Below are 27,359 nucleotides of genomic sequence, written 5' to 3' on the forward strand. Positions count from 1 at the left end.
TCACCCGTGTGCTCGCGCACCGAGGGATCACCCTGAACTAGGATGAGCCCCGCAGCGTCGGCCCCCAGCGTGTCCCGGGCTCCGGGACAGAAGCTGGCACACAGGAGGCCCGGGGAGTGCTGAGTGGTGAACATGTGCGCACCCGCTGGGCTCCTCGCTGATGCGCGTGAGCTCCCCGGGGCTGAGGCGGCGTGGCAGGAGCGGGGTGGGGACAGCAGATGGTAGAAGAGGACACGCAGGCCCCTCTCGGAGGAGCTGCCGTCGTGCAGGGAGCTGACACGAGAGCTTCAGATACTCGCAAGCACTCCAAAAGGAGCGTGAAGCGTGGTGGCCTCGGGCGGGGGAGGGGGCACAGGACCTGCCTTGCCCCAGACCCCGCCCGGGCCCTCCCGCCAGCCAGTCACAGAGAGACGTGTCTCTGCCCCAGCAGAGGGCAGGGACCCCCTCGCCGCCCTCCAGGTCAAGGTGGGTGTGACGACGCAGCGGCAGCCCGACCCGCGCAGGACCCCGAGGGCTGCTCACCCAGGGCGCAGGCCGCCAGGAGGGCGGTGATGACGCTGCTGGCGCACAGCACCTCCGCCTCCACCACGTCCAGCTCTTGCCCCGACGCCGCGCCCAGGAGCAGGGCTGCCACGGCGGCCAGGAGCCCCACGACGGTGGCCTGCACCTGCGGGCAGGAACCAGATGTGAGGCAGGCCTGCTGACCTCGCCCGAGAGCAACAAAGCCGACACCCCCTTCAGCCCGATCCCTGCGGAAGCCGCTGCCCCGCCCCGTCCTTCCCCGTCATCTTGTGTAGGGTCCTCGGTCAAGGGCCCCCCGTGTTTCCTCACAGCCCCTCTCACTGGTCTGGACAAAAGTGCTGTGATCTCCAGCAGCACAGACAGTGCCCCTGCCCCCCGGAAACGCCCAGGACCCCCGGGAGACACCAGAGCCGTCGGAGCTGAGGCCCCGGCGCACACGCGAGGCCAGTCAGGTTCCGCAGACGAGAACACGCCCAGCTCACACACAAAATTCCACTCAGGGTCCCAAGATTCTTCATGGCACCTGACAACTCATTTTAAGTTTAACTTTCACAAAAACGAGCAGATGTGCAAGAATAGCCATAACAACTTTGAGAAAGAAAATGGAAATTTTGGCATTTTCATTATGAATATGTACTTTAAAGCTATAGTATTAAAAACGGTGGCTTGGCAGAGAAATAGACAAATAGGTCAGCAGGACAGAACAGGATCCAGGAATTGAACCATGAATATGTGAAAATTTTAAAGTATGAAAATTTAATCATGAATGTATGAAAGTTTACTATGATCAAGGTGGCATTTCAAATCAGGATGGAATACATAAGGTAAGAGAAACCGGATATTTGCTTGGAAAAATAAAATAGATTCTGACTTTATACCGTTCACACACATATACCTAAACATAAAAACCTAAAGTGTGAAACGGATGAAAGTACTGAATAATGTGTTTCAGATTTTGGATTAGGGAAGGCCTCCTACTAAAGATGAAACATATAAAATCTATAAAGAAAAATACAGCTAAGATTTACAAAGTCCAAGCATGACTTCTGTGTTATAAAAGACACCACAAAACAAAGGCAGGGATAGACTTGGAGAAAATTTTCTGTCTTACAGAACTAATAAAAGATTAGTATCCAGAATAATGAGTCCATTTTACCAAATCAACAATAATAAAAAGATAAGGTGAGAGAACAATGCATAAGGGATATGACAGGTAATCCACAGAAAGGAAATACAAACGGCTAAGAAACACACAAAAGATGATCAAATCCCTAGTAATCAGGAAAATTTTAAATAAAATCCCAATTGGAAGGTTAGGATTAGGGTTATTTGTAGCCAGGGCTGGTCCTCCTCTATTAAAAGTAAGCACTGTTTGATTTTCGTGGCACTGGGGTCTCTGCTCATCGGGTAAATGGATGGATGGGGTATACTTCTTACCTGTCGGATGAAGTAAAGTTAAAACTCAAAGGTCAACAGTACAAAGTACACAGGGACAAATACGTGGGACGATGGTTGTCTTACACACTGATGGTGGTAAAATTGATACAGGAATTCTGGGAGGAAATTTGTCTAAGTTATCCAAATACCTGATGATCTAGCATTTTCCCAGGGAAACGTGCACATGCGGACAAAGAAGCACATAATCATGATGGTGATTGGAGCTGCTCTGTACAGAGTGACGTCCATTCGTTAAGTCACTATTAAGAGAAAAGTGCTATTTACGAAGTTACACCTACAGTATAGTATGTTTTATGCATAGAAACATGGGAACTCGTGTGGTCTGTGTCTGTGGGCACATCCATGTGTCTGCAAACACAGAAAGGGTTTAGAAGAGTCCTTCCCATGCTGGTGAGCTTATGAGGAACTAATAATTCAAGTTTTTTTTTTTAATAAATAAATTCATTTATTTATTTTTGGCTGAGTTGGGTCTTCGTTGCTGCGCGCTAGAGCACAGGCTCAGTATTTGTGGCACACGGGCTCAGCTGCTCCGCGGCATGTCGGATCTTCCCAGACCAGGGCTCAAACCCATGTCCCCTGCACTGGCTAGCAGATTCTTTAACCACTGCGCCACCAGTGAAGTCCCATTTCAATTATTAATTCTAGTGCTGTTATTGCACCAAGAAATCAGATATTTTGCAATCCTTTCGGGAAACATCTAGAGCCTTAAACTGTTCATACCTTGTGAACTTGTGGGAAGTTCTCTTAAGAAATCTATGCAAAAGGAGAACACTCTCACTGCAGTATAGCTTATCGAGTAGGCGCCTGTAACTGCAGGTGCCCCGCAGGGCGAGGGGTCGGTCTGTGAGCGGACGGGCCGAGCCCGGCAGGTCTGCACAGGCCCCGCAGAGCCAGCCCCCGGCTGCCCTTCCCTCTTACCCGTGAGGTCCTGGCTCACGTATCACTCTTGGGTACGTTGTCGTGATAGAATATGCTGAAGTTATTCAAAAAGTTTAAGTATGGAACTTACTGCATCCTTTATGCTTTGATGTTAAGCTTTTTAAAAAATGGAGGAGACCAACTGCATCCACGCTGTGACAGGACCACGTGCCAGGCCAGGGCCTGCCCACAGCAGGACCTAATCAACACCGGTTGAGGAGGATTCGGTAGGAAAAGAAACGCAAAACCAGTGACTGTCGCTGAGGCGTTTACCACCCGCCCCTGCAGACCCTCTGCCGGGGCCTCGTGAGAGCTTTAACCTCCAGGGGCTTCAGCCACAGGCTGTAGACCCGGCCCCTGTGAAGCACCTCGGTGGACGAGGCAGACGTCTAAACACAGAACTGCGTCCAGGACGGCCTGACGGCGCCCGCAAGGCCCGGAGAGGCAGCCAGTGCCAGGCTGGAGCCGGGTCTGAGGGGAGTCCCCACCGGGTGCCGGGGAGGGGAAAGGACATCCCAGGAGGGGAGGGGAGGGGAGGGGAGGGGGGCCGGGCCCACCCCTGGACAGGGGGGCCGGCAAAGGGGCTCCAGGGGGAGGAGGCCCCTTGAGCTCGAGGGTTAGAAAAGGCCAGGCAGGGGCCGTGCAGAAGCGCACTGGAGCCCAGGTGCCTGGACGGGGAGGCCAGGGCAGCGGGGCTGGGCTCCAGGCGGCCCAGGGGAGGGTCCTCAGAGTGGCCGGACGGAAGGGTGAGGGACAGAGGCAGAATGAGGGCTGCTGGGTTTCTAGCCGGGTCAGACGGGAGTGTCACTCAGTGGGCACGCGAATCCCACCCGACGAGCCGCACAGCAGCCCATCTTACAGATGAGGCCCCTGAGCTGGGCCACCCCAGAGCGAACTTCCAGCCCAAACCAGACGGAGTCGGGGACTTCAAAGAGGGGTGTGAGGAGGGCAGGCGACGGGGCCAGATCTGGCGACACTGCTCTGGAGATGCCCAGCGGAGAGCTGGAAACGGGCTCCGGGGCCCAGGTGAGAAGTCAAGGCCCCTCCTGAGTCTGTGTGTCCTGCCCAGGGCAGCCTGCTGGTCAGTGACGGTCTCGCCTGCACGCCAGTGCGACCTGGGTCCAGTTCTCGGTGTGGCCACAGCCTGCCCCGGCCAGAGGAGCCCGGGAGGCTCTGGATACAAACACTTCCGTCCAGATCCAGGCCCAGCCTACTGCTACCTCGGGCTTCCTGGCTCCGTGAGATGTCCCCCGCGACCCCACAGTTAGGAGGAGACACAAGTTTGCGACGCGCATGAAGCATGAAGGGACAAACGGGAGGGTCACCTGGATGAGGGCGAGGTTACTGCTGATGACTCTGTGCTGCTCCTGGGGGTCATCGATCTGCCCAGTGTTGGCCTAGGATGGAAAGAAGGGCAGAGGGTGAGTCGGGCGGCAGTGCCGAAGCCAGGCCCACCCTTCTTGGAGAGGCGGTCTCAGGACAGGCCAGCAGACGCCCCCTCACTGCTGCCAGAGCCAACTGTCCTGCCAGCTTTCAAAACGGTGACTCGGGGCTGGAGAGGTGGAGACACAGGCCCAGCTCTTCCCCTCACAGGTGTGCGATCACACATACACGTGCACACGCGGGCACGCGTGTCACCAAGAACCTCAGCCGTTGACCATCCAGCCGGTCCATGAGGGGTGCCGGGCTCCCCCCACCCTGCCATCCCTCCTCCCCGCCCACGAGTCGCAGCTCACGTGACCAGCAGCCACTCATCCCACCTTGGCAAAGTGTCCTGCTTAAGAAACGTACGTAAGTCCCTCTTCTCTTGGAATAAAAAAGTGAGATCGGAAATGCAGCTTTCTCCTTTAAAAGGGGTAGCTGCTCCTAACATCACAGGCTTTGCCAGCAAAATTCAAGATGTAGATAAGAAAAAGTTTCAAAGCAAATGTATTTTCTTGGCTCCTTTGTACTGAGTTCACTACGTTACTGAACTCTGAGGAAAATACATAATTCTTTTTTACTTTTTTTTTTGGCTACGCCGTGCGGCTTGCGGGACCTTAGTTCCCCGACCAGGGATCGAACCCAGGCTCCCTGCAGTGGGAGCAGGGAGTCCCAACCACTGGACGGCCAGGGGAGCCCCCAGAATTACTTTTCTTTGTACAAGTAAGGGGAGGCTTCTTGTCTTTGGGCGCCTGGGACACATCAGGTCACCACTGTGGAGCCCCAGTGGGCTCTGGCTTCCTCCAGGTGGCCTGACACCTGCCTTGGGTGTCCGCCCAGGAACCAGGGTGCAGGTGGAGCAGAGCAGCAAGGGACCCACCGAGGCCACACCCGCTCCGCCCGCCCCCCGCCCCGGGCCCCCTGCGGCCCAGAGACGCCGGTGCCCGTGTGTTGGGTCCTGTGAGTCAACCAACTGCAACGTGTCAGGGCAGTCAGAGGGCTGTTGCGGGCCCATGACCCCCAGTACGGATCGGAAAGGCGGCCCTTCCTCAAGAAGCCTCATTTCCGCTGGCTGGGAAGCGTGTAAAACACGTGCACAAGTCTAGAACCCGTACAGCCCACGAAGCGGCATGGAGGTGCCTCCTGGCGCCAGAGGCCTGAGACCAAGTCCAGGCCGAGCAGGAAAGGGAGCGGAGGAGAGGGTGCCTGGAGACCCCATAGGGACGAAGGCGGGGAGAGCCGGGGGCAAGCAGCTGTGGGTTTCAGGGAATTGGGCCAGGGGACGGCAACGGGGCTGACGGGCAGTGGATTCCCGTCCAGACACCGGGCGCGTGGGTTTCGGGTGAGTTATCCGCGTGGAGGCTGGTGGCGGGAACTGGTGTGCAGATGGAGACCCTCAGGGGGTCCGTTATCCAGGGCCGTGGGGGACGGAGCCGTGAAGGAGGGAAGGAACGGGGCCGGCCAGGAGGGTGAACCTCGGGCAGGGGCCCTCGGGCAAGCGGGCTCAGGTCTCCGTCAAGGTACAGGGACATTTCTTTCCCCTAGAACGACGGTCCTGGAGAGGTCAGGCTAGGAGCTAGAGGCACGAGGCCAGTCCTGGCACAGGCTGGGGCCCTTCAAGACTCCAAGGCAAAGGAGTGGGAAGCTGGAGCGTCTCTAGACCGACCCAGATTCACCTCAGCAGAAGCAGCCCGCAGGCCCTTCCTGAGCGTGCATTTGGATCACATACACTCAAACATCTTCCGTCTCTCTTAATCTCACGAGCCCTCACAGCTGCATCAGCACGCCTCCCTGCCCTGCGGTTCTGGCTGCAGCTCGGCCACTCGGCCTCTCCTTCAGCGACCGGCCCAGGCGTGGGGACCAGCCCCGCCCCCCGTCCCTCAGGTGAGGGTCACTTCCTGCCGCTACGCGGCCCGGGGAGCCTTGCCACCACGACCTTGCGGTGGACCCTCCTTAATTCTGCTCGGCTCCTGTCCCTGCACCTCCTGTTTGCTGCCAGGTCCTGACTTGCCCAGCGAGTTAGAGCTTCACAAGGTCATCTGGCCCATTCACAACAAAAAATACTTACTGGATTAAGAGAGAGGACTGACGCTTGCTGTCCTTCTCCTTCCTCAAACTGGAGGGTAGAGAAAGACAACCGTCTAACTTTTTATTTCTAAATAAATGTAGACTTTTTTTTTTGCAGGAGTTCCAGAGTCAGCGCAGAGAGTTTCCCATATACCTGTCGCCCAGTTTCTACTGACCGTAACACCTTACAGCAGGGGTCCCCAGCCCCTGGGCCGCACAGCACGAGGTGGGCGGCGGGCCACCGAGCAGAGCTTCACCGGCCACTCCCCGTCGCTCACATTAGCCGTCCCTCCCCACCCCCGTCCGCGGAAAAATCGTCCCTGCGAAACCGGCCCCTGGTGCCAAAAAGGTTGGGGACCACTGCCTTATAGAACCACAGGACAGTCATCAAACTAAGACGTCAACACTGGCTCAACACCACCAGCTAGGTGACAGGATGTATTTGCACATCCCGGCTTTCCCACCGCTGTCCCTTCTCTGTTCCAGGAAGTAAGTCCGGACCCCCCGCTGGCTCCTTGGTCTCCTCCAGGCAGTGATGGGTCCTCACCTTCCCTCGTCTTTCTCACCGTGGCACCTCAAGGAGTGCTGCTCAGGCCTTCTGCAGAAGGCCCCTCAACGTGGGCTTGTCTGGTGCCTCCCCGCGACTAAACTGAGGGTGCGGGTTGGGGGGGAAGAGGCTGCCGAGGGGAGGTGCCTTCTCCTCGTGTGCAGACTCCGAGGCGCGTGACACCACACGGCTGATCACAGGTGCCCTGACCTCGGTTGAGGTGCGTCTGCCGGGATTCTGCACTGCAAACTCACGGTTTTCCCTTCCCCACACGCCATCAGCTAGAAGTCACTCATCAGGTCTGCCCCACGCTCAGGGGGAGGGGAATTAAGCTCCTGCTCCTCCATGGAAGCAGATCGAAGCTTTGAGGACACTTTCTAAAACTACCAGAGCGATTCACAATTATTGGGGGAGATATCTGAAGCTATGCACACATGCTGTTTCTCCTGAAAGTTCCACTTGGTGCTACTGCGGTGTCAGTGCCTCTAGGTCCTCTTATGGATGGAGCCAGGAAACGTACGTGTATGCACTCTAACCCCGCTGTGCACACACGCAAATTTAGTTTCGTCTCCCTCTGTGCGTCCTAAACACACGTAGTTTACATGGGTATCTCTGACTCCAGTCCAGCATCACAGGGCTCATCATGGCAGAGAGCAGACAGCTTTCAGACACACACTGGAAACAAGAAGAGGCTTCTACAGTGTAACACAGGTTCAGAGGAAATCCTTGGGCATAAAGAGCAGGGGAGTTAGGTGGACAGAGGACCCACGCCCAGAAATGACGGCAGGACACGTTTCCCGCCCAGGACAGGAGGCCCCGGGGACAACGGGCACCTCGGACAGGTGGTGACTTGGCTTCAACAAGAGGCGCCTCTCCTCTCGCCTGACCAGCTTGTGCCGACGAGGGGACGCTTGGCTGAGCAGAAGCAGTGAGGTTGTGTGCTGGGGTCACAGGCAGGGAAATGCCCAGAGTGGCCACAGTAAGAGGGACACAGACCAGTGAGACCAGTGAGCGGCCTGTACCTCCAGGGAACACACTGTGACGCCCCCCAGCCACCAGGGGGTCACCTGCTCTACAGAAGGAGCTCCACAGACTAGGAGGAAACCCAAATAGAGGATGCTCGAGTGACCAAGAATCCCTGTCCCCTGAAGGCCACAGTCATGACAGACTCAGCAGACTCCAAAAATGGAGGCAAAAGCCTAAGGAAACAATCAAGACAGAACCCGAGTAAGACTCTAGGACAGCTAAGCCAGGGGGTGGCAGAGGCTGGTGCCTTCGCACAGGGAGAGACGGTCTGGGGTTCTAGAAAGCACAGACTCGGTCTCTGAATGTAAAGTAAAACACGGAGACAAGCAGGGCTCCTCACAATGACCTCAGTAGCACAGAGCTTGAGAGCAAGATTAAGAGGAAATGAGTGAAATGAAAAATCAAGCGCAGGTGTTTTCCCAGAATGAAGCACAACCAGACAGAGATGGAAAGAAGGCAGATCCAGAAGCTGCATGTGTATACGTTAAAGCTAGAGAGAGGGTGGGAATGTGAACGCATATCAGAATATAAGAAATCACAAAAAATAGGATTTTCATAGAGCTGAAGACAGACATACGTCTTTAGATTGAAAAATCTAAGATGTATATAAGGTAAGGGAAAACGGTCCATGCCAGAAATACCGCGGTGAAATTTCAGAACGTGGATGATAAAAAAAAATGCAAAAGAAGTTCAGATGGGGGACTTCCCTGGCCATCCAGTGGTTAGGACTCTGCATGTGCAGTGCAGGGGGCACGGGTTCGATCCCTGGTTGGGGAGCTAAGATCCCGCAAGCCGCACGACACGCAGCCCCCGCCAAAAAAAAAAGTTCAGATAGGAAGATAAAATCAACAGACTACCTACGAGAAATGAGACTCAAAGAGACGCAAGGCCACCATTAGCAACACTGGGTACAGAGGACACTGCAAGCCTGTCTCAGTTGAGGGGACACACCTGTGAACCCTGCCTCGCTATCCGGCCAGGCTGGGGTCAGCTGGGAGGATAAAGGCCCCGTCACACTTGGCAGTCCAGACAGACCACCTGCCAGGACTCTCCCCTGAAGCGGGTCCTGGACGACACAGGCAAACCACACGAAAGATACACTGAAAAGGAAGCCGGCGGGGAGGGACATCAGCCAGAGGGCGGACAGGGAAGCCCAGCCGTGCTCCTTGGAGGAAACACAGGATGAACCACCAGACTGACCACAGCAGCTCCGTGGGAGGGTTAGAAGCCAGGCCAGGCCCGGCAGCAGCCAAGGAAAAGCCTCACCCCCGATGGCAGGAAAGGTCGTTGTCGCCCTTGCCCCACTCCCCCGGCACAGCCCCGTGGAGACAGGAGGCAGCTGTCCAGCCCCTGGGCCTCCCTTGGGACAGAGGGAAAGAATGGTCTTGTCTGTGACCTTCTGGCTGGTCTAGGGGCTCCCAAGAGACGGGCTTCTCTCTCATCCGACTCACAGATCAGACCGGAAGCTAGCATAGTTTATGTATCAGGTCGGGACAACAGATTTAAAGTCCGGAAAGAAAAAAAAAACCTGTCAACTCTGGCAAAAACTGTCTTTTGAAAATGAGGGGGGATTTAAGACATTTCTAGATAAATAAAAGCTGACAGAGTTCACTACCACTAGGCCTGCCCTATGGTCAATATTAAAGGGAGTCCTTCAAGTTGATGAAAGGATGATCAAAAGTCAGTCAGGGGCTTCCCTGGTGGTGCAGCGGTTGAGAATCTGCCTGCCAATTCAGGGGACACGGGTTCGAGCCCTGGTCTGGGAAGATCCCACATGCCGCAGAGCAACTGAGCCCGTGACCCACAACTACTGAGCCTGCGCGTCTGGAGCCTGTGCTCCGCAACAAGAGAGGCTGCGATAGTGAGAGGCCCGCGCACCGCGATGAAGAGTGGCCCCCGCTCACCGCAACTAGAGAAAGCCCTCGCACAGAAACGAAGACCCAACACAGCCAAAAATAAATAAATAAATTTATAAAAAAAAAAAAAAAAAAAGTCAGTCAAATATATATATTGAAAAATATAAAGTTCTCCAGTAAAAGCAAACACACAGCCAAATATAAAAACCTGTGTATTGTAATTTTGGTTCATAACTCCACTTTTATGCCTTTGTAGGATTTAAAAGACAAAAGCATAAAAATAATTTAAATCTATATTACTGAGTACACAGTATATAAAATGTAATTCATGATATCAATAACATAAATGGGGTAGAGCTTTAAAGGAATCGAATTTTTGACTAATTTAAGTTGGTATCAGTTTAAAATAGATTATTATAATATTAGGATGTTATACGGATTCCCCAAGGTACCCACAAAGAAAACATCTACAGGACATACACAAGAAAAATGAGAAGTGAGTCAAGACCTATCACTACAAAAAATGAACTCATCAAAAAGACAGAAAGGGAGAAAATGAGGGGGAGAAAAGCTATGAGACATACAGAAAACAAATACCAAAACAGCAATAATTAGTCCTTGCCTATCACTAATTACTTTAAATGTAAATAAACTTCCCAATCGAAAAACATAAATTGGTAGAATAAATTTTTAAATATACAAGATCCAACTACATGCTGTCTACAGGAGGGTAACTTTAGATCTAACGACACACATGGATTGAAAGAGAAAAGATGGAAAAAAGATATTCCTTACAAATAGCAACCAAACAAGAGAAAGGATGACTGTACTAATATCAGACAAAATAGATACTAAGTAAAAAACTGATCCAAGAAACAAAGAAGGACATTATATACTGATAAGAGGACTTTGTATATTGATAAAATATATACTGATTATACATTGACAAACCACCAGGAACACGTAACAGTTATAAACATACATAGACCAGACATCAGAACGCCTAAATACAGGAAGCAAACGTTGACAGAATCGAAAGGAGAAGTAGACAGCTCTGCAATAATAGGAGAAGACTTCAATTCTCCACTTTCAATAATGGATAGGACAACCAGACAGAAGATTATGAAGGAAACACAGGACTTGAACATGTCTATAGACTAACTGAACCTAACAAACAGATACATGATACTCTACCCAACAACAGCAGAATACATATTTTTCTTAAGGGCACTTGGAACATTCATTGAAAAAAAAGAAAAATCTCAAATCAACAACCTAACTTTACAACTAGAAAAGAACAAACTATACCCAAAAGCTATCAGAATAAAAGAAATAATAAATATTAGGCCATCACCAAAAAATCTACAAACAATAAATGGTTGAGAGGGTGTGTAGAGAAGGGAACCCTCCTGCACTGTTGGTGGGAATGTAAATTGGTGCAGCTACTGTGGAGAACAATATGGAGATTCCTTAAAAAACTAAAAATAGAACTACCATATCATATGATCCAGCAATCCTACTCCTGGGCATATATCCAGAGAAAACCATAATTCAAAAAGACATGTACCCCAATGTTCATTGCAGCACAATTTACAATAGCCAAGACATGGAAGCAATCTCAGTGTCCATCAACAGAGGAATGGATAAAGAAGATGTGGCACATATATACAATGGAATATTAGCCATAAAAAATAACGAAATAACGCCACGTGCAACGACATGGGTGGACCTAGAGACTGTCATACTGAGTGAAGTAAGTCACACAGAGAAAGACAAATATCATATGATATCGCTTATATGTAGAATCTAAAGGAGTGGTACAAGTGAACCTATTTATAAAACAGAACTTGAGTCACAGATGTAGAAAACAAACTTGTGGTTACCAGGCGAGAAAGGGGAGGGGAGGGATAAATTGGGAGATTGGGATTGACATATACACACTACTGTATATAGAATAGATAACTAATAAGAACCTACTAAACAGCACAGGGAGCTCTATTCTGTACTCTGTAATGACCTATATAGGAATAGAATCTAAAAAAGAGTGGATAACATGTGTATGAATAACTGACTCACTTTGCTGTACAGCAGAAACTAACATTGTAAATCACCTATACTCCAATAAAAAAAATAGAGGGAAAAATAAATATTAGGGATAAACAGAAAATAGAAAAACAATGGAGAAAATCAACAAATGCTGTTTCTTCAAAAAGATCAACAAACGGATCAAACCTTAAGCTAGACTGATTAAGGGAAAAAAGAAAAGACTCACATAACTAAAAGTAGAACTGAGAAGACATTATTACTCAATTTACAGAAATAAAAAGTATTATCAGAGAGTACTTTAATGATTATATGCCAACAAATTGGACAACCTAGATGAAAAGGATAAATTCCTAGAAATACACAATTGACCAACTCTAAATCGTGAAGAAATAGAAGCTCTGAACACACCCATAACTAGTAAGGAGATTGAATTGGTAATCAAAAACCTCTCAATAAAGAAAAGCCCAGGACCAGATGGCTCTACTGGTGAATTTTACCAAACATTTAAAGAAGAATCAACATCAATCCTCCTCAAACTCTTCCAAAGCAATTGCAGAGGAGGCAACATTTCCAAACTCATTCTGTGAGGACAGATTTACACTGATACCAAAGCCAGACAAAGACACTACAAGAAAACCACTGAGTAATATCCCTTATGAATACTGACACAAAAATCCTCAATAAAATACTAGCAAACAGAATTCAAGAGCACATTAAAATTACTGTACACCATGACCAAAAGAGATTTATTCCTGGAATACAAGGCTAGTTCATATGAAAACTGATCAATGCAGTATACTCTATTAACAAAATGAAGGAAAATAAACCATGCCATCATCTCAATTGATGCAGAAGAAGCATTTGACAAAATTCAACTTTCCGTAATAAAAACATTCAACAAACTAGGAATAGAAGGAAATTACCCCAATATAATAAAAGCTATATATCAAAAGCCCACAACTAACATAACACTCATGGTGAAATACTGAAATTTTTCCTCTAAGATCAAGTAAAACAAGGATACCCACTTTCACCACTTTTATTCAACACAGTCCTGGAAGTCTTAACCAGAGTAATTAGGCAAGAAAAAGAAAGAAAAGACATTCAAATTGGAGAGAAAGAAGTAAAATTATCTCTACTCACAGATGACATGATCTTATATGTAGAAAACCCTAAAGATTGCACAAAAACTGAACTAATAAAGCAATCCATCAAAGTCACAGAATATAAAATCAACAACAGAAACAAAAAACACCCACTTGTGTGCCTCTTTACTAACAATGAACAATCTGAAGAAAAAATTAATTAAGCAATTTAACTTTCATTTACTGTAACATCAAAAAGAAAAAAACACTTAGGAATTAACTTGACAAAGGAGGTGAAAGACTTGTATGCTCAAAATGTCACTGAAAGAAATTTTGAAAGACACCAATAAATGGAAAGATATCCTATGTTCATGGGTTGGAAAACAATATTGTTAAGATGTCAATATTACCAAAAGCAATCTACAGGTTTAATGCAATCCCTATCAAAAACCCAATGGCAAAAATAGAAAAAATTCATTTAAAAATTCATATGGAGTCGCAAGAGACACCCCCCAAAGCCAAAACAATCTTAAAAAAACAAACCAGGTTGGAGAAGACAAGATGGCGGAGTAGAAGACCTTGAGCTCCCCTCCTCCCATGAGCACACCAAAAGCACAACTAACTGTTGAACAACCATCAATAAAAAAGACTGAAACATTACCAAAAAAGATATTCTACATCCAAAGACAAAGAAAAAATCACAATGAGACAGTAGGAGGGGCATACTTGCAATATAATCCAATCACATACCCCCCAGGGTGGATGACCCACTGACTGGAGAATAATTATATCACAGAAGTTCTCCCATGGGAGTGAGAGTTCTGAGCCCCACCATCAGGCTCCCCAGCGTGGGGATCTGGCATTGGGAGGAGGAGCCCCCAGAGCATTTGGCTTTGAAGGCCAGCAGGTCTTAATCTCAAGAACTCCACAGGACTTGGGGAAACAGAGACTCCACTCTTGGAGGGTGCACACAAAGTCCCTTGAGCACCAGGTCCCAGCACAAAAGCAGTGACTCCAAAGGAGCCTGGGCTAGGCCTACCTGCTGGTCTTGGAGGGTCTCTTGGGCAGCTGTGGCTCTCTCCTGGGACATAAAAGCTGGTGGTTAACATATCCAGGAGTATGCATCTGAAGGCTGATATCTTGCTTGGGACGTTAGCACCAAGACCTGGCCCCACCCAACAGCCTGTAGGCCCCAATGCTAGGACGCCTCAGGCCAAACAACCAACAGGCAGAACACAGCCCCACCCATCAACAGACAGGCTGCCTAAACACTTTCTGAACCCACAGCCACCTCTAGACATGCCCCTTGACATGGCCCTGCCCACCAGAGGGCCAAGACCCAACTCCACTCACCAGTGGGCAGGCTCCCACCAGGAAGCCTGCACAAGCCTCTAGACCAGGCTTACCAACTAGGGGGCAGACACCAGAAGGAAGGAAACTACGATCCTGAAGCCTACAGAACTGAGTCTGAAAACATGGGTCAGAACCTACCCTGGGACTAGCTTGTCCCTGGCCCTTGGGTGACGAGAGGGGAGAGCACTGCTGGGACACATAGAACATCCCCTACAGAGGCCACTTCTCCAAGGTTGAGGAATGTAACTAAGCTACTACATACATAAAAATACAAATAGAAATTTAAACAAAATGAGATGGCAAAGGAATATGTTCCAGACAAAGGAACAAGATAAAACCCCAGAAGAACTACTAAGTGAAGTGGAGATGGGCAATCTACTCAAGAAAGAGTTCTGAATAATGATCATAAAGATGATCCAAGAACACAGGGAAAGAATGGAGGCACCGACTGAGAAGTTACAAGAAGTTTTTGACAAAGAATTAGAAAAAATAAAGAACAACCAGAGTTGAAGAATACAATAAATGAAATGAAAAATACACTAGAAGGAATCAAGAGCAGAATAAATGAGGCAGAAGAATGGTTAAGTGAGCTGGAAGACAGAGTGGTGGAAACCACTGTCTCAGAACGTAATAAAGAAAAAAGAATGAAAAGAAACAGGGACAGTTTAAGAGACCTCTGGGACAATGTCAAATGCACCAACATTCGAGTTATAGGGGTTCCAGAAGAAGATGAGAGAGAGAAAGGGCCTGAGAAGATATTTGAAGAGATAATAGCTTAAAATTTCTCTAACATGGGAAAGGAAACAGTCACCCAAGTCCAGGAAGCACAGAGTACCATACAGGATCAACCCAAGTAAGAACATGCCAAGACATATAGTAATCAAACTGACGAAAATTAAAGAGAAAGAGAAAATATTAAAGGCAACAAGGGAAAAGCAACAAATAACAAAGGAACCCCCAAAAGGTTATCAGCAGATTTTTCAGCAGAAACTCCGCAGGCCAGAAAGGAGTGGCACGATATCTTTAAAGTGATGAAAGGGAAAAACCTACAACCAAGAATACTCCATCCAGCAAGGGTCTTATTCAGATTCAATGGAGAAATAAAAGCTTTACAGACAAGCTAAAGCTAAAAGAATTCAGCACCACCAAACCAGCTTTACAACAAATGCTAAAGGAACTTTTTTAAGCAGAAAAGAAAAGGCTACAACTAGAAACAAGAAAATCGCGAATGGAAAAGCTCACTGGTAAAGGCAAACAGAGAGTGAAAGTAGGAAATCATCCACACACAAGTATATATCTAAACCAAAATCATGAGAGGAGAAAAGTATAAATGCAGGATATCAGAAATGCATTGGAAATTAACAGATCAGCAACTTAAAACAATCATGTATATATATAGACTGCTATAGTAAAATCTCATGGTAACCGCAAACCAAAAATCTACAACAGATATACACACAAGTAAGAAGAAGGACTCCAAGACAGACTGGTGATCTCTTAGAATGATAGGTGTAAGTGGCCCCTTGTTCCAAAGGTGCCAACTCACCTATGCAGGACATATTAAGAGTTTGTTTGGGAGATTAGTTCAAGATGGCGGAGTAGAAGGACGTCAGCTCACCCCATTCTTATGAAAACACCAAAATCACAACTAATTGCTGAACAACCAATGACTAAAAAATGCTGGAACCTAAAAAAAAGAAAAAAGATACCCTACATCCAAAGACAAAGAAGAAGCCACAATGAGATGGTAGGAGGGGTGCAATCATGATAAAATCAAATCCCATACCTGCTGGGTGGGTGACTCACAAACTGGAGAATAATTATATCACAGAAGTTCTCCCATGGGAGTGAGAGTTCTGAGCCCCACATCAGGCTTCCCAGCCTGGGGATCCGGTAACGGGAGGAGGAGTCCCCAGAGAATCTGGCTTTGAAGGCCAGCAGGGTTTGAATGCAGGACTTCCACAGGACAGGGTGAAACAGAAACTCAGTTCTTGGAGGGCACACACAAAGTCTTGTGCGCACCAGGACCCAGGGGTAAAAAGCCCATAAGAGACTGGGCCAGACCTACCTGCTAGTATTGGAGGGTCTCCTGCAGAGGTGATGGGGAGGGCAGCTGAAGCTCACTGCAGGGACAAGGACACTGGCAACAGCAGTTCTGGGAAGCACTCACTGACGTGAGCCCTCCTGGAGGCCACCACTAGCCCCACCATATAGCCTGCAGGCTCCAGTGCTGGGTCACCTCAGGCCAAACAACTAACAGGGAGGGAAGATAGCCCCACCCATCAGCAGATTAAAGTTTTACTGAGCATGGCTCTGCCTACCAGAGGGACAAGACCCGCTCCACCCACCACCAGTCCTTCCCATCAGGAAGCTTGCAAAAGCCTCTTTGATAGCCTCATCTACCAGAGGGCAGACAGCAGAAGCAGAAAGAATATAATCCTGCAGCCTGCAGAACAGAAACCACAATCACAGAAAGTTAGACAAATGAAATGGCAGAGGAATATGTCCCAGATGAAGCAACAAGATAAAACCCCAGAAAGTCAACTAAGTGAAGTGGAGATTGGCAACCTTCTGGAAAAAGAATTCAGAATAATGATAGTGAAGATGATCCAGGATCTCAGAAAAAGAATGGAGGCAAGGATTGAGAAGATGCTAGAAATGTTTAACAAAAACCCAGAAGAACTAAAGAACAAACAAACAGAGATGAACAATACAATAACTGAAATGAAAAATACACTAGAAGGAATCTATAGCAGAATAACTGAGGCAGAACAACGGATAAGTGAACTGGAAGACAGAATGGTGGAAATAACTGCCGAGGAGCAGAATAAAGAATGAAAAGAAACGAAGAGAGTCTAAGAGACCTCTGGGACAACATTAAATGCACCATCATTTGCATTATAGGGGCCCCAGAAGCAGAAGAGAGAAAGGACCTGAGAAAAGATTTGAAGAGATAATCACTGAAAACTTCCCTAACATGGGAAAGGAAACAGTCACCCAAGTCCAGGAAGTGCAGAGAGTCCCAAGAAGGATAAACCCAAGGAGGAACATGCCGCCAAGATACACAGTAATCAAACTGACAAAAATTAAAGACAAAGAAAAAACTTTAAAAGCAACAAGGGAAAAACAACAAATAACATACAAGGGAACTCCCATAAGGTTATCAGCTGATTTCTCAGAAGAAACTCTGCAGGCCAGAAGGGAGTGACATGATATATATATAAAGTGATGAAAGGGAAGAACCTACAACCAAGAATACTCTATCCAGCAAGACTCTCATTCAGATTTGACGGAGAAATCAAAAGCTTTACGGACAAGCAAAAGCTAAGAGAATTCAGCACCCCCAGGCCAGCTTTCCAACAAATGCTAAAGTAACTTCTCTAGGCAGGAAAGCAACCAGCAGCTTAAAATAACCACGTACGTATATAGACGGCAATAACAAAACCTCATGGGAACAGCAAACCCAAAAACTATAATAGATACAAACACAAAAAAGGAAACACAACCCAAACAGAACACTAAAGATGGTCATCAAACCAAAAGAGAAGAGAAAAAGAGAGTAAAGGAAGAAAAAAGACCTACAAGAACAAACCAAAAAAATTAAGAAAATGGCAGTAGGAACATACATATCGATAATTACCTTAAATGTAAATGGATTAAATGCTCCAACCAAAAGACACAGAATGGCTGAACGGATACAAAAACAACACCTGTATATATGCTGTTTACAAGAGACCCACCTCAGACCTAGGGACACATACAGACTAAAAGTGAGGTGATGGAATAACATATTCCATGCAAATGAAAATCAAAAGAAAGCTGGAATAGCAATACTCTTATCAGACAAAATAGACTTTAAAATAAAGACTATTATAAGAGACAAAGAAGGACACTACATAATGATCAAGGGATCAATCCAAGGAGAAGACATAACAATTGTAAATAGATACGCACCCAACAGAGGAGCACCTCAATATGTAAGGCAAACACTAAGAGCCATAAAGGGAGAAATCGAGAGTCACACAATAATAGTGGGGGCTTTAACACCCCACTTTCTTTTTCTTTATAGCATGTTTTCTTTTTTTTAATACCTATTGTTCTTTTAAAATTAATTAATTAATTAATTAAGTTGTGCCGGGTCTTAGTTGCAGACAGCGGGCTCCTTAGTTGCAGCATGCGGGCTCCTTAGTTGGGGCAAGTGGGCTCCTTAGTTGTGGCTCACAGGCTCCTTAGTTGCAGTATGTGAACACTTAGTTGCGACACACATGAGGGATCTGGTTTCCTGACCAGGGATCGAATCTGGGCCCCCTGTATTGGGAGCGTGGAGTCTTAACCACTGGGCCACCAGGAAAGTCCCAACACCCCCCTTTCATCAATGGATAGGTCATTCAGAAAGAAAATCAATAAAGAAACACAGGCCTTAAATCACCCATTAGACCATATGGACTTAATTGATATTTATAGAGCATTCCATCCAAAAGCAGCAGAATACAGATTCTTCTCATGTGCATGCAGAAGAGTCTCCAGGGTCTACCACATGCTGGGCCACAAAGCAAGCCTTGGTAAATTTAAGAAAACTGAAATCATATCAAGCATCTTTTCCGACCACAACGCTATGAGATTAGAAATAAACAACAAGGAAAAAACTGTAAAAAACAAACACGTGGAGTCTAAACAATATGCTACTAAACAACCAATCGATCACTGAAGAAATCAAAGAGGAAACAAAAAAATACCTAGAGACAAATGAAAATGAAAAAAACAATGATCCAAAACCTATGGGATGCAGCAAAAGCAGTTCTAAAGGGAAGTTAATAGCAATACAAGCTTACCTCAGGAAACAAGAAAAATATCAAACAAACCACCTAACTTTACACCTAAAGCAACTAGAGAAAGAAAAACAAACAAAACCCAAAGTTAGTAGAAGGAAAGAAGTCATAAAGATCAGAGCAGAAATAAATGAACTAGAAACGAAGAAAACAATACCAAAGATGAAAGAAACTAAAAGCTGGTTCTTTGAAAAGATAAACAAAATTGATAAACCATTAGCCAGACTCATCAAGAAATAAAGGGAGAGGACTCAAATCAATAAAATTAGAAATGAAAAAGGAGAAGTTACAACAGACACCACAGAAATACAAAGGATCATAAGAGACTACTACAAGCAACCATATGCCAATAAAATGAACAACCTGGAAGAAATGGGCAAATTCTTAGAAAGGTACAATCTCTCAAGGCTGAACCAGGAAGAAATAGAAAATATGAACAGACCAATCACATGTACTGAAATTGAATCTGTGATTTAAAAACTCCCAACAAAGGGACTTCCCTGGTGGTCCAGTGGTTAAGAATTGGTCCTGCAATGCAGGGAACGCCAGTTCGATCTCTGGTCAGGGAACTAAGATCCCACATGCCGCAGGGCAACTAAACCTGTGCGCCACAACAACTGAGCCCGTGCACTCCGGAGCCTGCGTGCCACAACTAGAGAGGAGCCTGTGCACCGCAATGAAGAGCCCACGTGCTATGAGGCCACTATTACCCTGATACCAAAACCAGACAAAGATACCACAAAAAAAGAAAATTACCAGCTAATATCATTGATGAACATAGACGCAAAAATCCTCAACAAAATACTAGCAATCTGAATTCAACAATACATTAAGGGCTTCCCCGGTGGCGCAGTGGTTGAGAATCTGCCTGCCGATGCAGGGGACACGGGTTCGAGCCCTGGTCAGGGAAGAGCCCACATGCTGCGGAGCAACTGGGCCCGTGAGCCACAACTACTGAGCCTGCACGTCTGGAGCCTGTGCTCCGCAACAAGAGAGGCCACCATAGTGAGAGGCCCGTGCACCGCGATGAAGAGTGGCCCCCGCTCGCCGCAACTAGAGAAAGCCCTCGCACAGAAACGAAGACCCAACACAGCCAAAAATAAAATAAAATAAAATAATTAATTTTAAAAAAATTAAATAAAAAAAACAAAAAAAACAAAAAAAACACAATACATTAAAAGGATCATACACCATGATCAAGTGGGGTATATCCCAGGGATGCAAGGATTTTTCAATTCTGCAAATCAATCATGTGATACACCACATCAACAAACTGAAGAATAAAAACCATATGATCATCTCAATAGATGCAGGAAAGCTTTTGACAAAATTCAACACCCATTTACGATAAAAACTCTCCAGAAAGTGGGCACAGAGGGAACCTACTTCAACATAATGAAGTCCACATATGACAAACCGACAGCTAACATCATACTCAACAGTGAAAAGCATTTCCTCTAAGATCAGGAACAAGACAAGGATGTCCACTCTCACCACTTTTATTCAACATAGTTTTGGAAGTCCTAGCCATGGCAATCAGAGAAGAAAAAGAAATAAAAGGGATCCAAATTGGAAAAGAAAAAGTAAAACTGTCACTGTTTACAGATGACATGATACTATACACAGATAATCCTAAAGGTGCTACCAGAAAACTATTACAGCTCATCAGTGAATTTGGTAAAATTGCAGTACATGAAATTGATACACAAAAATCTGTTGCATTTCTATACACTAACAATGAAAGGTCAGAAAGAGAAATTAGGGAAACTATCCCATTTACCATTGCATCAAAAAGAATAAAATACCTAGGAATAAAGCTACCTAAGGAGGCAAAAGACTTGTACTCCAAAAGGTGTAAGACACTGATGTAAGAAATTGAAAATGAGACAAACGGAATGATACACCATGTTCTTGGATTGGAAGAATCAATATTGTCAAAATGACTATAGTATCCTAGGCAATGTACAGATTCAATGCAATTCCTATCAAATTACCAACTGCATTTTTCACAGAACTAGAACAAAAAATTTTTTAATTTCTATGGAAACACAAAAGACCCCGAAGAGCCAAAGCAATCTTGAGAAAGAAAAACGGAGCTGGAGGAATCAGGCTCCCTGACTTGAGACTATACTACAAAGCTACAGTAATCAAAACAGTGTGATTCTGGCACAAAAACAGAAATATAGATCAATGGAACAGGATAGAAAGCCCAGAAATAAACCCACACACCTATGGTCAATTAATCTATGACAAAGGAGGCAAGACTATACAGTGGAGAAAAGACAGTCTCTTCAATATGTTGTGCTGGGAAACTGGACAGCTACAGAATGAAATTGGAACATTCTCTAACACCAAACACAAAAATAAACTCAAAATGGATTAAATGTATGACCAGATACTATAAAACTCCTAGAGGAAGGTATAGGCAGAACACTTTTTGACATAAATCACAGCACTATCTTTTTGGATCCGTCTCCTAGAGTAATGGAGATAAAAACAAAAATAAACAAATGGGACCTAATTAAACTTAAAAGCTTTTGCACAGCAAAGGAAACCATAAACACCACAAAAAGCCCATCTACAGACTGGGAGAAAATATTTGCAAGTGATGCAACTGACAAGGGATTAATCTCTAAAATATACAAACAGCTTATACAGCTCAATATCAAAAAAACAAACAACCCAATCAAAAAATGGGCAGAAGATCTAAAAAGACATTTTTTCAAAAGAAGACATGCAGATGGCCAACAAACACATGAAAAGATGCTCAACATCGCTAATTATTAGAGAAATGCAAATCAAAACTACAATGAGGTATCACCTCACACCAGTCAGAATGGCCACCATTAAAAAGTCTACAAATAATAAATGCTGGAGAGGGTGTGGAGAAAAGGGAATACTTCTACACGGTTGGTGGGAATGTAAATTGGTACAACCACTATGAAGAACAGTATGGAGGTTCCTTAAAAAACTAAAAATAGAGCTACCATATGATCCAGTAATCCCACTCCTGGGCATATATCTGGAGAAAACCATAATTAGAAAAGATACATGGACCCCAATGTTCATGGCGGCACTATTTACAATAGCCAAGACACAGAAGCAACCTAAATGTCCATCGACAGAGGAATGGATAAAGAAGATGTAGTACATATATACAATGAAATATTACTCAGCCATAAAAAAGAATGAAATAAGCCATTTGCAGCAACATGGATGGAGCTAAAGATGATCATACTAAGTAAGACAGACAGACAAAGACAAATATCACAAGGTATCACTCATATGTGGAATCTAACTAAAAAAAATGATACATGAACTTATTTACAAAACAGAAAATGACTCACAAACATAGAAAACAAACTTATGGTTACCAAAGGGGAGGGGGAGAGAGGGATAAATCAGGAGTTTGTGCTTAAAATATACATACTACTATATAGATAACCAACAAGGACCTACTGTATAGCACAGGGAACTATACTCAATATCTTGTAATAACCTATAATGGTAGAGAATGTAAAAATAAATATATATATATATAACTGAATCACTTTACTGTATACCTCAAACTAACACAATATTGTAAATCAACTATATTTCAATAAAAATTTTAAAAAAAGAACGAAGTTGGAGGCCTCATACTTCCTGATTTTAAAACCTATTTCAAAGCTACAGGCTTTGAAACAGTGTGGTACTGCCATAAAGACACAAAGACCAACGGACTAGAACAGAGACCCCAGAAATAAACCCTGGCATATATGGTCAAATAATTTTTGACAAGCATGCCAAGACAATTCAATGGGGAGAGGACAGTCTTTTCAACAAATGGTGCTGGGAAATCTGGACAGCCACGTACAAAAGGATGAAGTTGAACCTTTACCTAATACCATATACAAAAATTAACTCAAAATGGATCAAAGATCTAAACATTAGAGCTAAATCTATAAACTTCTCATAAGAAAACATAGGGGAAAATCTTATGACCTTGTATTTGGTTATGATTTCTTGGATATGACTCAAAAAGCACAGGTAAGAAAATAAAAAAAGATAAACTGGACTACATCAAAATTTACAACTTTTGTGCATCAAAGGACACAATCAACAGAGTGAAAAGAAAACCAACAGAAAGGGAGAAACTATTGGCAAATCATATGTCTGATAAGGGTTAAGTTCCAGAATACATAAAGAACTCCTACAGCTCAACAACCAATAAATAAACCCCATTAAAAAATGTGTAAAGGACTTGAATAGACATTTCTCCAAGAAAATTAAAAATGGCAAAAAGCACATGAAAAGATGTTCAGTATTACTAATTACTAGGGAAATACAAATCAATATCACAGCCATTAGGATGGCTACTAGTTAAAAAACAAACAACCCCCCCCAAAAACAAAACAAAACAAAACAAAAACCCAGGAAATAACAAGGCTGAGGAGGACGTGGAGAAATGCACACTTAACATCAGTTAAGATGGTAAAATTTATGTGTATTTGACTAAAATTAAAATAAAATATTTTAAAAGACCTTTTCAGGGGGGTGAAAAGTCAAGCCAGAGAATGGGAGAAAATTTTTGCAAACCACATATATGACAAAAGACTCATATATAGAATTTATAAAGAGCTCTCAAAACTCAAGAGTAAAAATAGTAATGTAATTAGATATGAATAGATGCTTCACTCAAAGGGGTATGTGATGGCGAAGAAGCACATGAGAAAAGATGACCATTATTAGTCATTAGGGAAATGCAAATTAAGACCAAGATGAGATATCACTACATATTTATTAAAACAGCTAAAATAAAAACTAGCCAATACCAAATACTGGTGAGGATGCAGAAAAACTGAATATCTCAAAAACTGCTGGTGAGATTTCATAAAATTTTCTGGCAGTTTCTTTTTTTAATATATTTTTTAAAATTTTATTTCTCTCATTACTTATTTTGGCTGTGCCAGGTCTTAGTTGTGGCATGTGGGATTTTTTTTTTTTTAGTTGTGGCATGTGGACTCTTAGTTGCGGCACTGCAGACTTATTAGTTGTGGCATGCACGTGGGATCGAGTTCTCCAACCAGGGATCAAACCCGGGCCCCAAGCATTGGGAGCGCGGAGTCTTACCCTGAACATGAAATTTTGATTCATACCCTTTGTTCACATTGCTATTGAAGGGTCTGTCTTCATGCTGATGTAAAAGAGCTGCTTAGATACTTGAGGATACAGATGCTCTGTTAATTTTGTATAACTCTTCCCCTTGTGGGTTATTCCCCTTTTAATTTGTGCAAGGAAACTGTAAGGGTAGAATTGTGTCCCCCCAACAGAACTTTAAGTCCGAACCCCCAGAACCTCATAAGTGACTTGATTTGGAAATAGGGTGGTTGGAGATGTACTTAGTTTATACGAGGTCATGCTGGGGTAGGGTGGGCACCTAATCCAACGTGGCTGCTGTCCTTATAGAAAGGGGACATTTGGACATATGTGCACACAGGCAGAGCCACGTGAAGACAAAGACAGAGGTTGGGGCAGTGCATCTACAGGCCAGGGAACAGTGGCGATCACAGCAGACCCAGAGCTGGGGGAAGGCCTGGAGCAGAGCCCCCTATGCCCTCAGGGGGAGCCAGCCCAGCCCAGCCCAGCCTCCATCTCTGACTTATAACCAGAGCTTAGAGGCCATACATTGCTGTTGTTTAAGCCACTCGGTCTGTGGTGCTTTGTTACGACAGCCCCAGGGAACTAAACTTATTACGTAGCTCCCAGTTTAACTGAGACAGGCATCGTCTCTCCTTTATGAGTTCTGCATTTGTTCTGCTATTTAAAAAGCATTTCTTGTCACCAATTCTAAAAATACTGATGTGTTTTTCTGGTATCATGCTTTACTTTAAATTACTCCATGTATTCAAAATATACATTTATGTATGACATAAAATAAAAATTACTTCTAAGGAATTAGCCAATTATCTCAGAACCATTTATTAATAATCCACCCTCTTTTCATTGATTTAAAATGTCATATTATCATACAGTAGATTGTATTTGTATAAGTCTGAGTTTATTTCTGGATGTTCTGTTTTGTTCTCTGATATATCAATTGAGACTGGCTGCAAAATATTTTTCTTACTATAACTTTTTATTATGTTGTAAAATCTGGAAATCAAATTTCACCATTAGTTTTCTTTCTGTTTTTCCTACCAATATTTTCATGGTTATTCTGACTCATTCCTCCAGATAAACTTTAAAATAATACTGTCAAATGTTCCCCCAAATCTCTCTGGCATTAACTGCATTAATTTTATAAACAAAAACAGGGAGAACTGGTAACTTTACAACATTGATTTTTCCCATCAGAAACTCCATCTCTCCCTCCAAATTTCTGTTTCCCTTTACGGAGTTTTGTCATTTTATTTGTATGGGTCCCACACATTTCTTTTTGAGGCTTCAGTATGAAAAAGTTTTAAAATTTGTTCATAGTTTGAAATGGGACCTAATCAAACTTACAAGCTTTTGCACAGCAAAGGAAACCATAAACAAAACGAAAAGACAATCTACAGAATGGGAGAAAATATTTGCAAATGATGCAACCAAGGGCTTAATTTCCAAAATATACAAACAGCTCATACAACTCAACAACAACAAAAAACAAACAACCCAATCAAAAAATGGGCAGAAGACCTAAATAGACATTTCTCCAAAGAAGACATACAGATGGCCAATAGGCACATGAAAAGATGCTCAACATGGCTAATTATTAGAGAAATGCAAATCAAAACTACAATGAGGTACCACCTCACACCAGTCAGAATGGCCATCATCAAAAAATCCGCAATCAGTAAATGCTGGAGAGTGTGGAGAAAAGGGAACCCTCTTGCACTGTTGGTGGGAATGTAAATTGGTGCAGCCACTGTGGAGAACAGTATGGAGGTTCCTCAGAAAACTAAAAATAGAACTACCATATGATCCAGCAATCCCACTCCTGGGCATATATCGGACAAAACTATAATTCAAAAAGATACATGCACCCCAATGTTCATTGCTGCACTATTTACAATAGCCAAGACATGGAAGCAACCTAAATGTCCACTGATAGAGGAATAGATAAAGAAGATGTGGTACATATATATACAGTGGAATATTACTCAGTCATAACAAAGAATGAAATAATGCCATTTTCAGCAACATGATGCAACTAGAGATCCAGTGAAGTAAGTCAGAAACAGAAAGACAAATACCATATGATATCACTTATACATGGAATCTAAAATATAACACATGAATCTATGAAATAGAAACAGATTCACAGAGAACAGACTGCTGGTTGCCAAGGGGGAAGGGGTTGGGGGTGGGGTGCAGTGGGAGGTTGGGGTTAGCAGATGTAAGCTTTTATATATCGGGTGGATAAAGAACAAGGTCCTACCGTACAGCACAGGGAACTATATTCAATATCCTATGATAAACCATAATGGAAAAGAATATACATATAAAAAAAGAATGAATATATACGTACAACTAAAAAAAATTTGTTCATTGTTTGAAAGGTATCTCCAATTTTTTCAATTCAATTTTACAATTCAATTGTACTTTGTAATGACCAATTTTGGTGTGTGCAGAAGTATGTAGTTGCACATGTATGTTAATGTCTATTTTAAATTTCATCTAGATATTTTGAAACCAGATCACTTTACTGAGATTATTAGTTTTAAAACTTTTCTAGTTGATTTGCTTAGTTTTCCAAGAAGATAAGCTTATCAATAGCAAATAATAAGTTTTTCTCCCTCTTTTTTATTTAAGGGTCTTATTTCCTTTTCTTGGCACATTACACCAGCTAAAACACCCAGAACAATATAAATAAAATATTCTTCTATTTCAAGTTGCACTAAGAATATTTTTTACATCATGAGTGGGTCTTGAAGGCAGAACAAATCTACAGAGATTGGAAGTGGATCAGGGGTTTCTGGGATGGACTGTGGGTGGCAGGCTCTGTATCTCGATTGGGATAGGAGTTATGTCAGTGTGTATATTTGTCAAAAGTCACTGACCCGTACACTTAAAATTTGTGAGTTTTTGTTGTATTGATTTACACATTAATACAGTGTTGGGTGTTGAAAGCTTCTTTTTTTTTAATTTTTTTTTTTAAAGTATTTATTTATTTATTTATGGCTGTGTTGGGTCTTCGTTTCTGTGCGAGGGCTTTCTCTAGTTGCGGCGAGCGGGGGCCACTCTTCATCGCGGTGCGCGGGCCTCT

At 44.4% G+C, this 27,359-nt stretch overlaps 2 protein-coding genes across 8 annotated transcripts in view; one reads left to right on the plus strand and one right to left on the minus strand.

Annotated features, from left to right (window-relative positions):
- Positions 1 to 27,359, plus strand: part of ZXDC (ZXD family zinc finger C) — a 69,759-nt gene that overhangs the window by 38,435 nt on the left and 3,965 nt on the right. The window lies entirely within an intron of this gene.
- The window catches only part of SLC41A3 (solute carrier family 41 member 3), a 66,948-nt gene that overhangs the window by 10,521 nt on the left and 29,068 nt on the right, over positions 1 to 27,359 (minus strand). For all 7 annotated transcript variants that reach the window (XR_005021990.1, XM_036870579.1, XM_036870580.1 and 4 more), the window contains 2 exons: positions 4,224 to 4,295; positions 523 to 667 (listed from right to left, as the gene is read on the minus strand). Coding sequence is in view for 6 of the 7 variants with exons in the window: in XM_036870579.1 (XP_036726474.1) it covers positions 523 to 667; positions 4,224 to 4,295 (217 nt within the window). In the remaining variant the exon portion in view is untranslated. The remainder of the gene's footprint in view (positions 1 to 522; positions 668 to 4,223; positions 4,296 to 27,359) is intronic.

Source organism: Balaenoptera musculus, chromosome 11, assembly GCF_009873245.2.
Source record: "Balaenoptera musculus isolate JJ_BM4_2016_0621 chromosome 11, mBalMus1.pri.v3, whole genome shotgun sequence".
In the NCBI taxonomy this organism is placed as follows: Eukaryota; Metazoa; Chordata; class Mammalia; order Artiodactyla; family Balaenopteridae; genus Balaenoptera; species Balaenoptera musculus.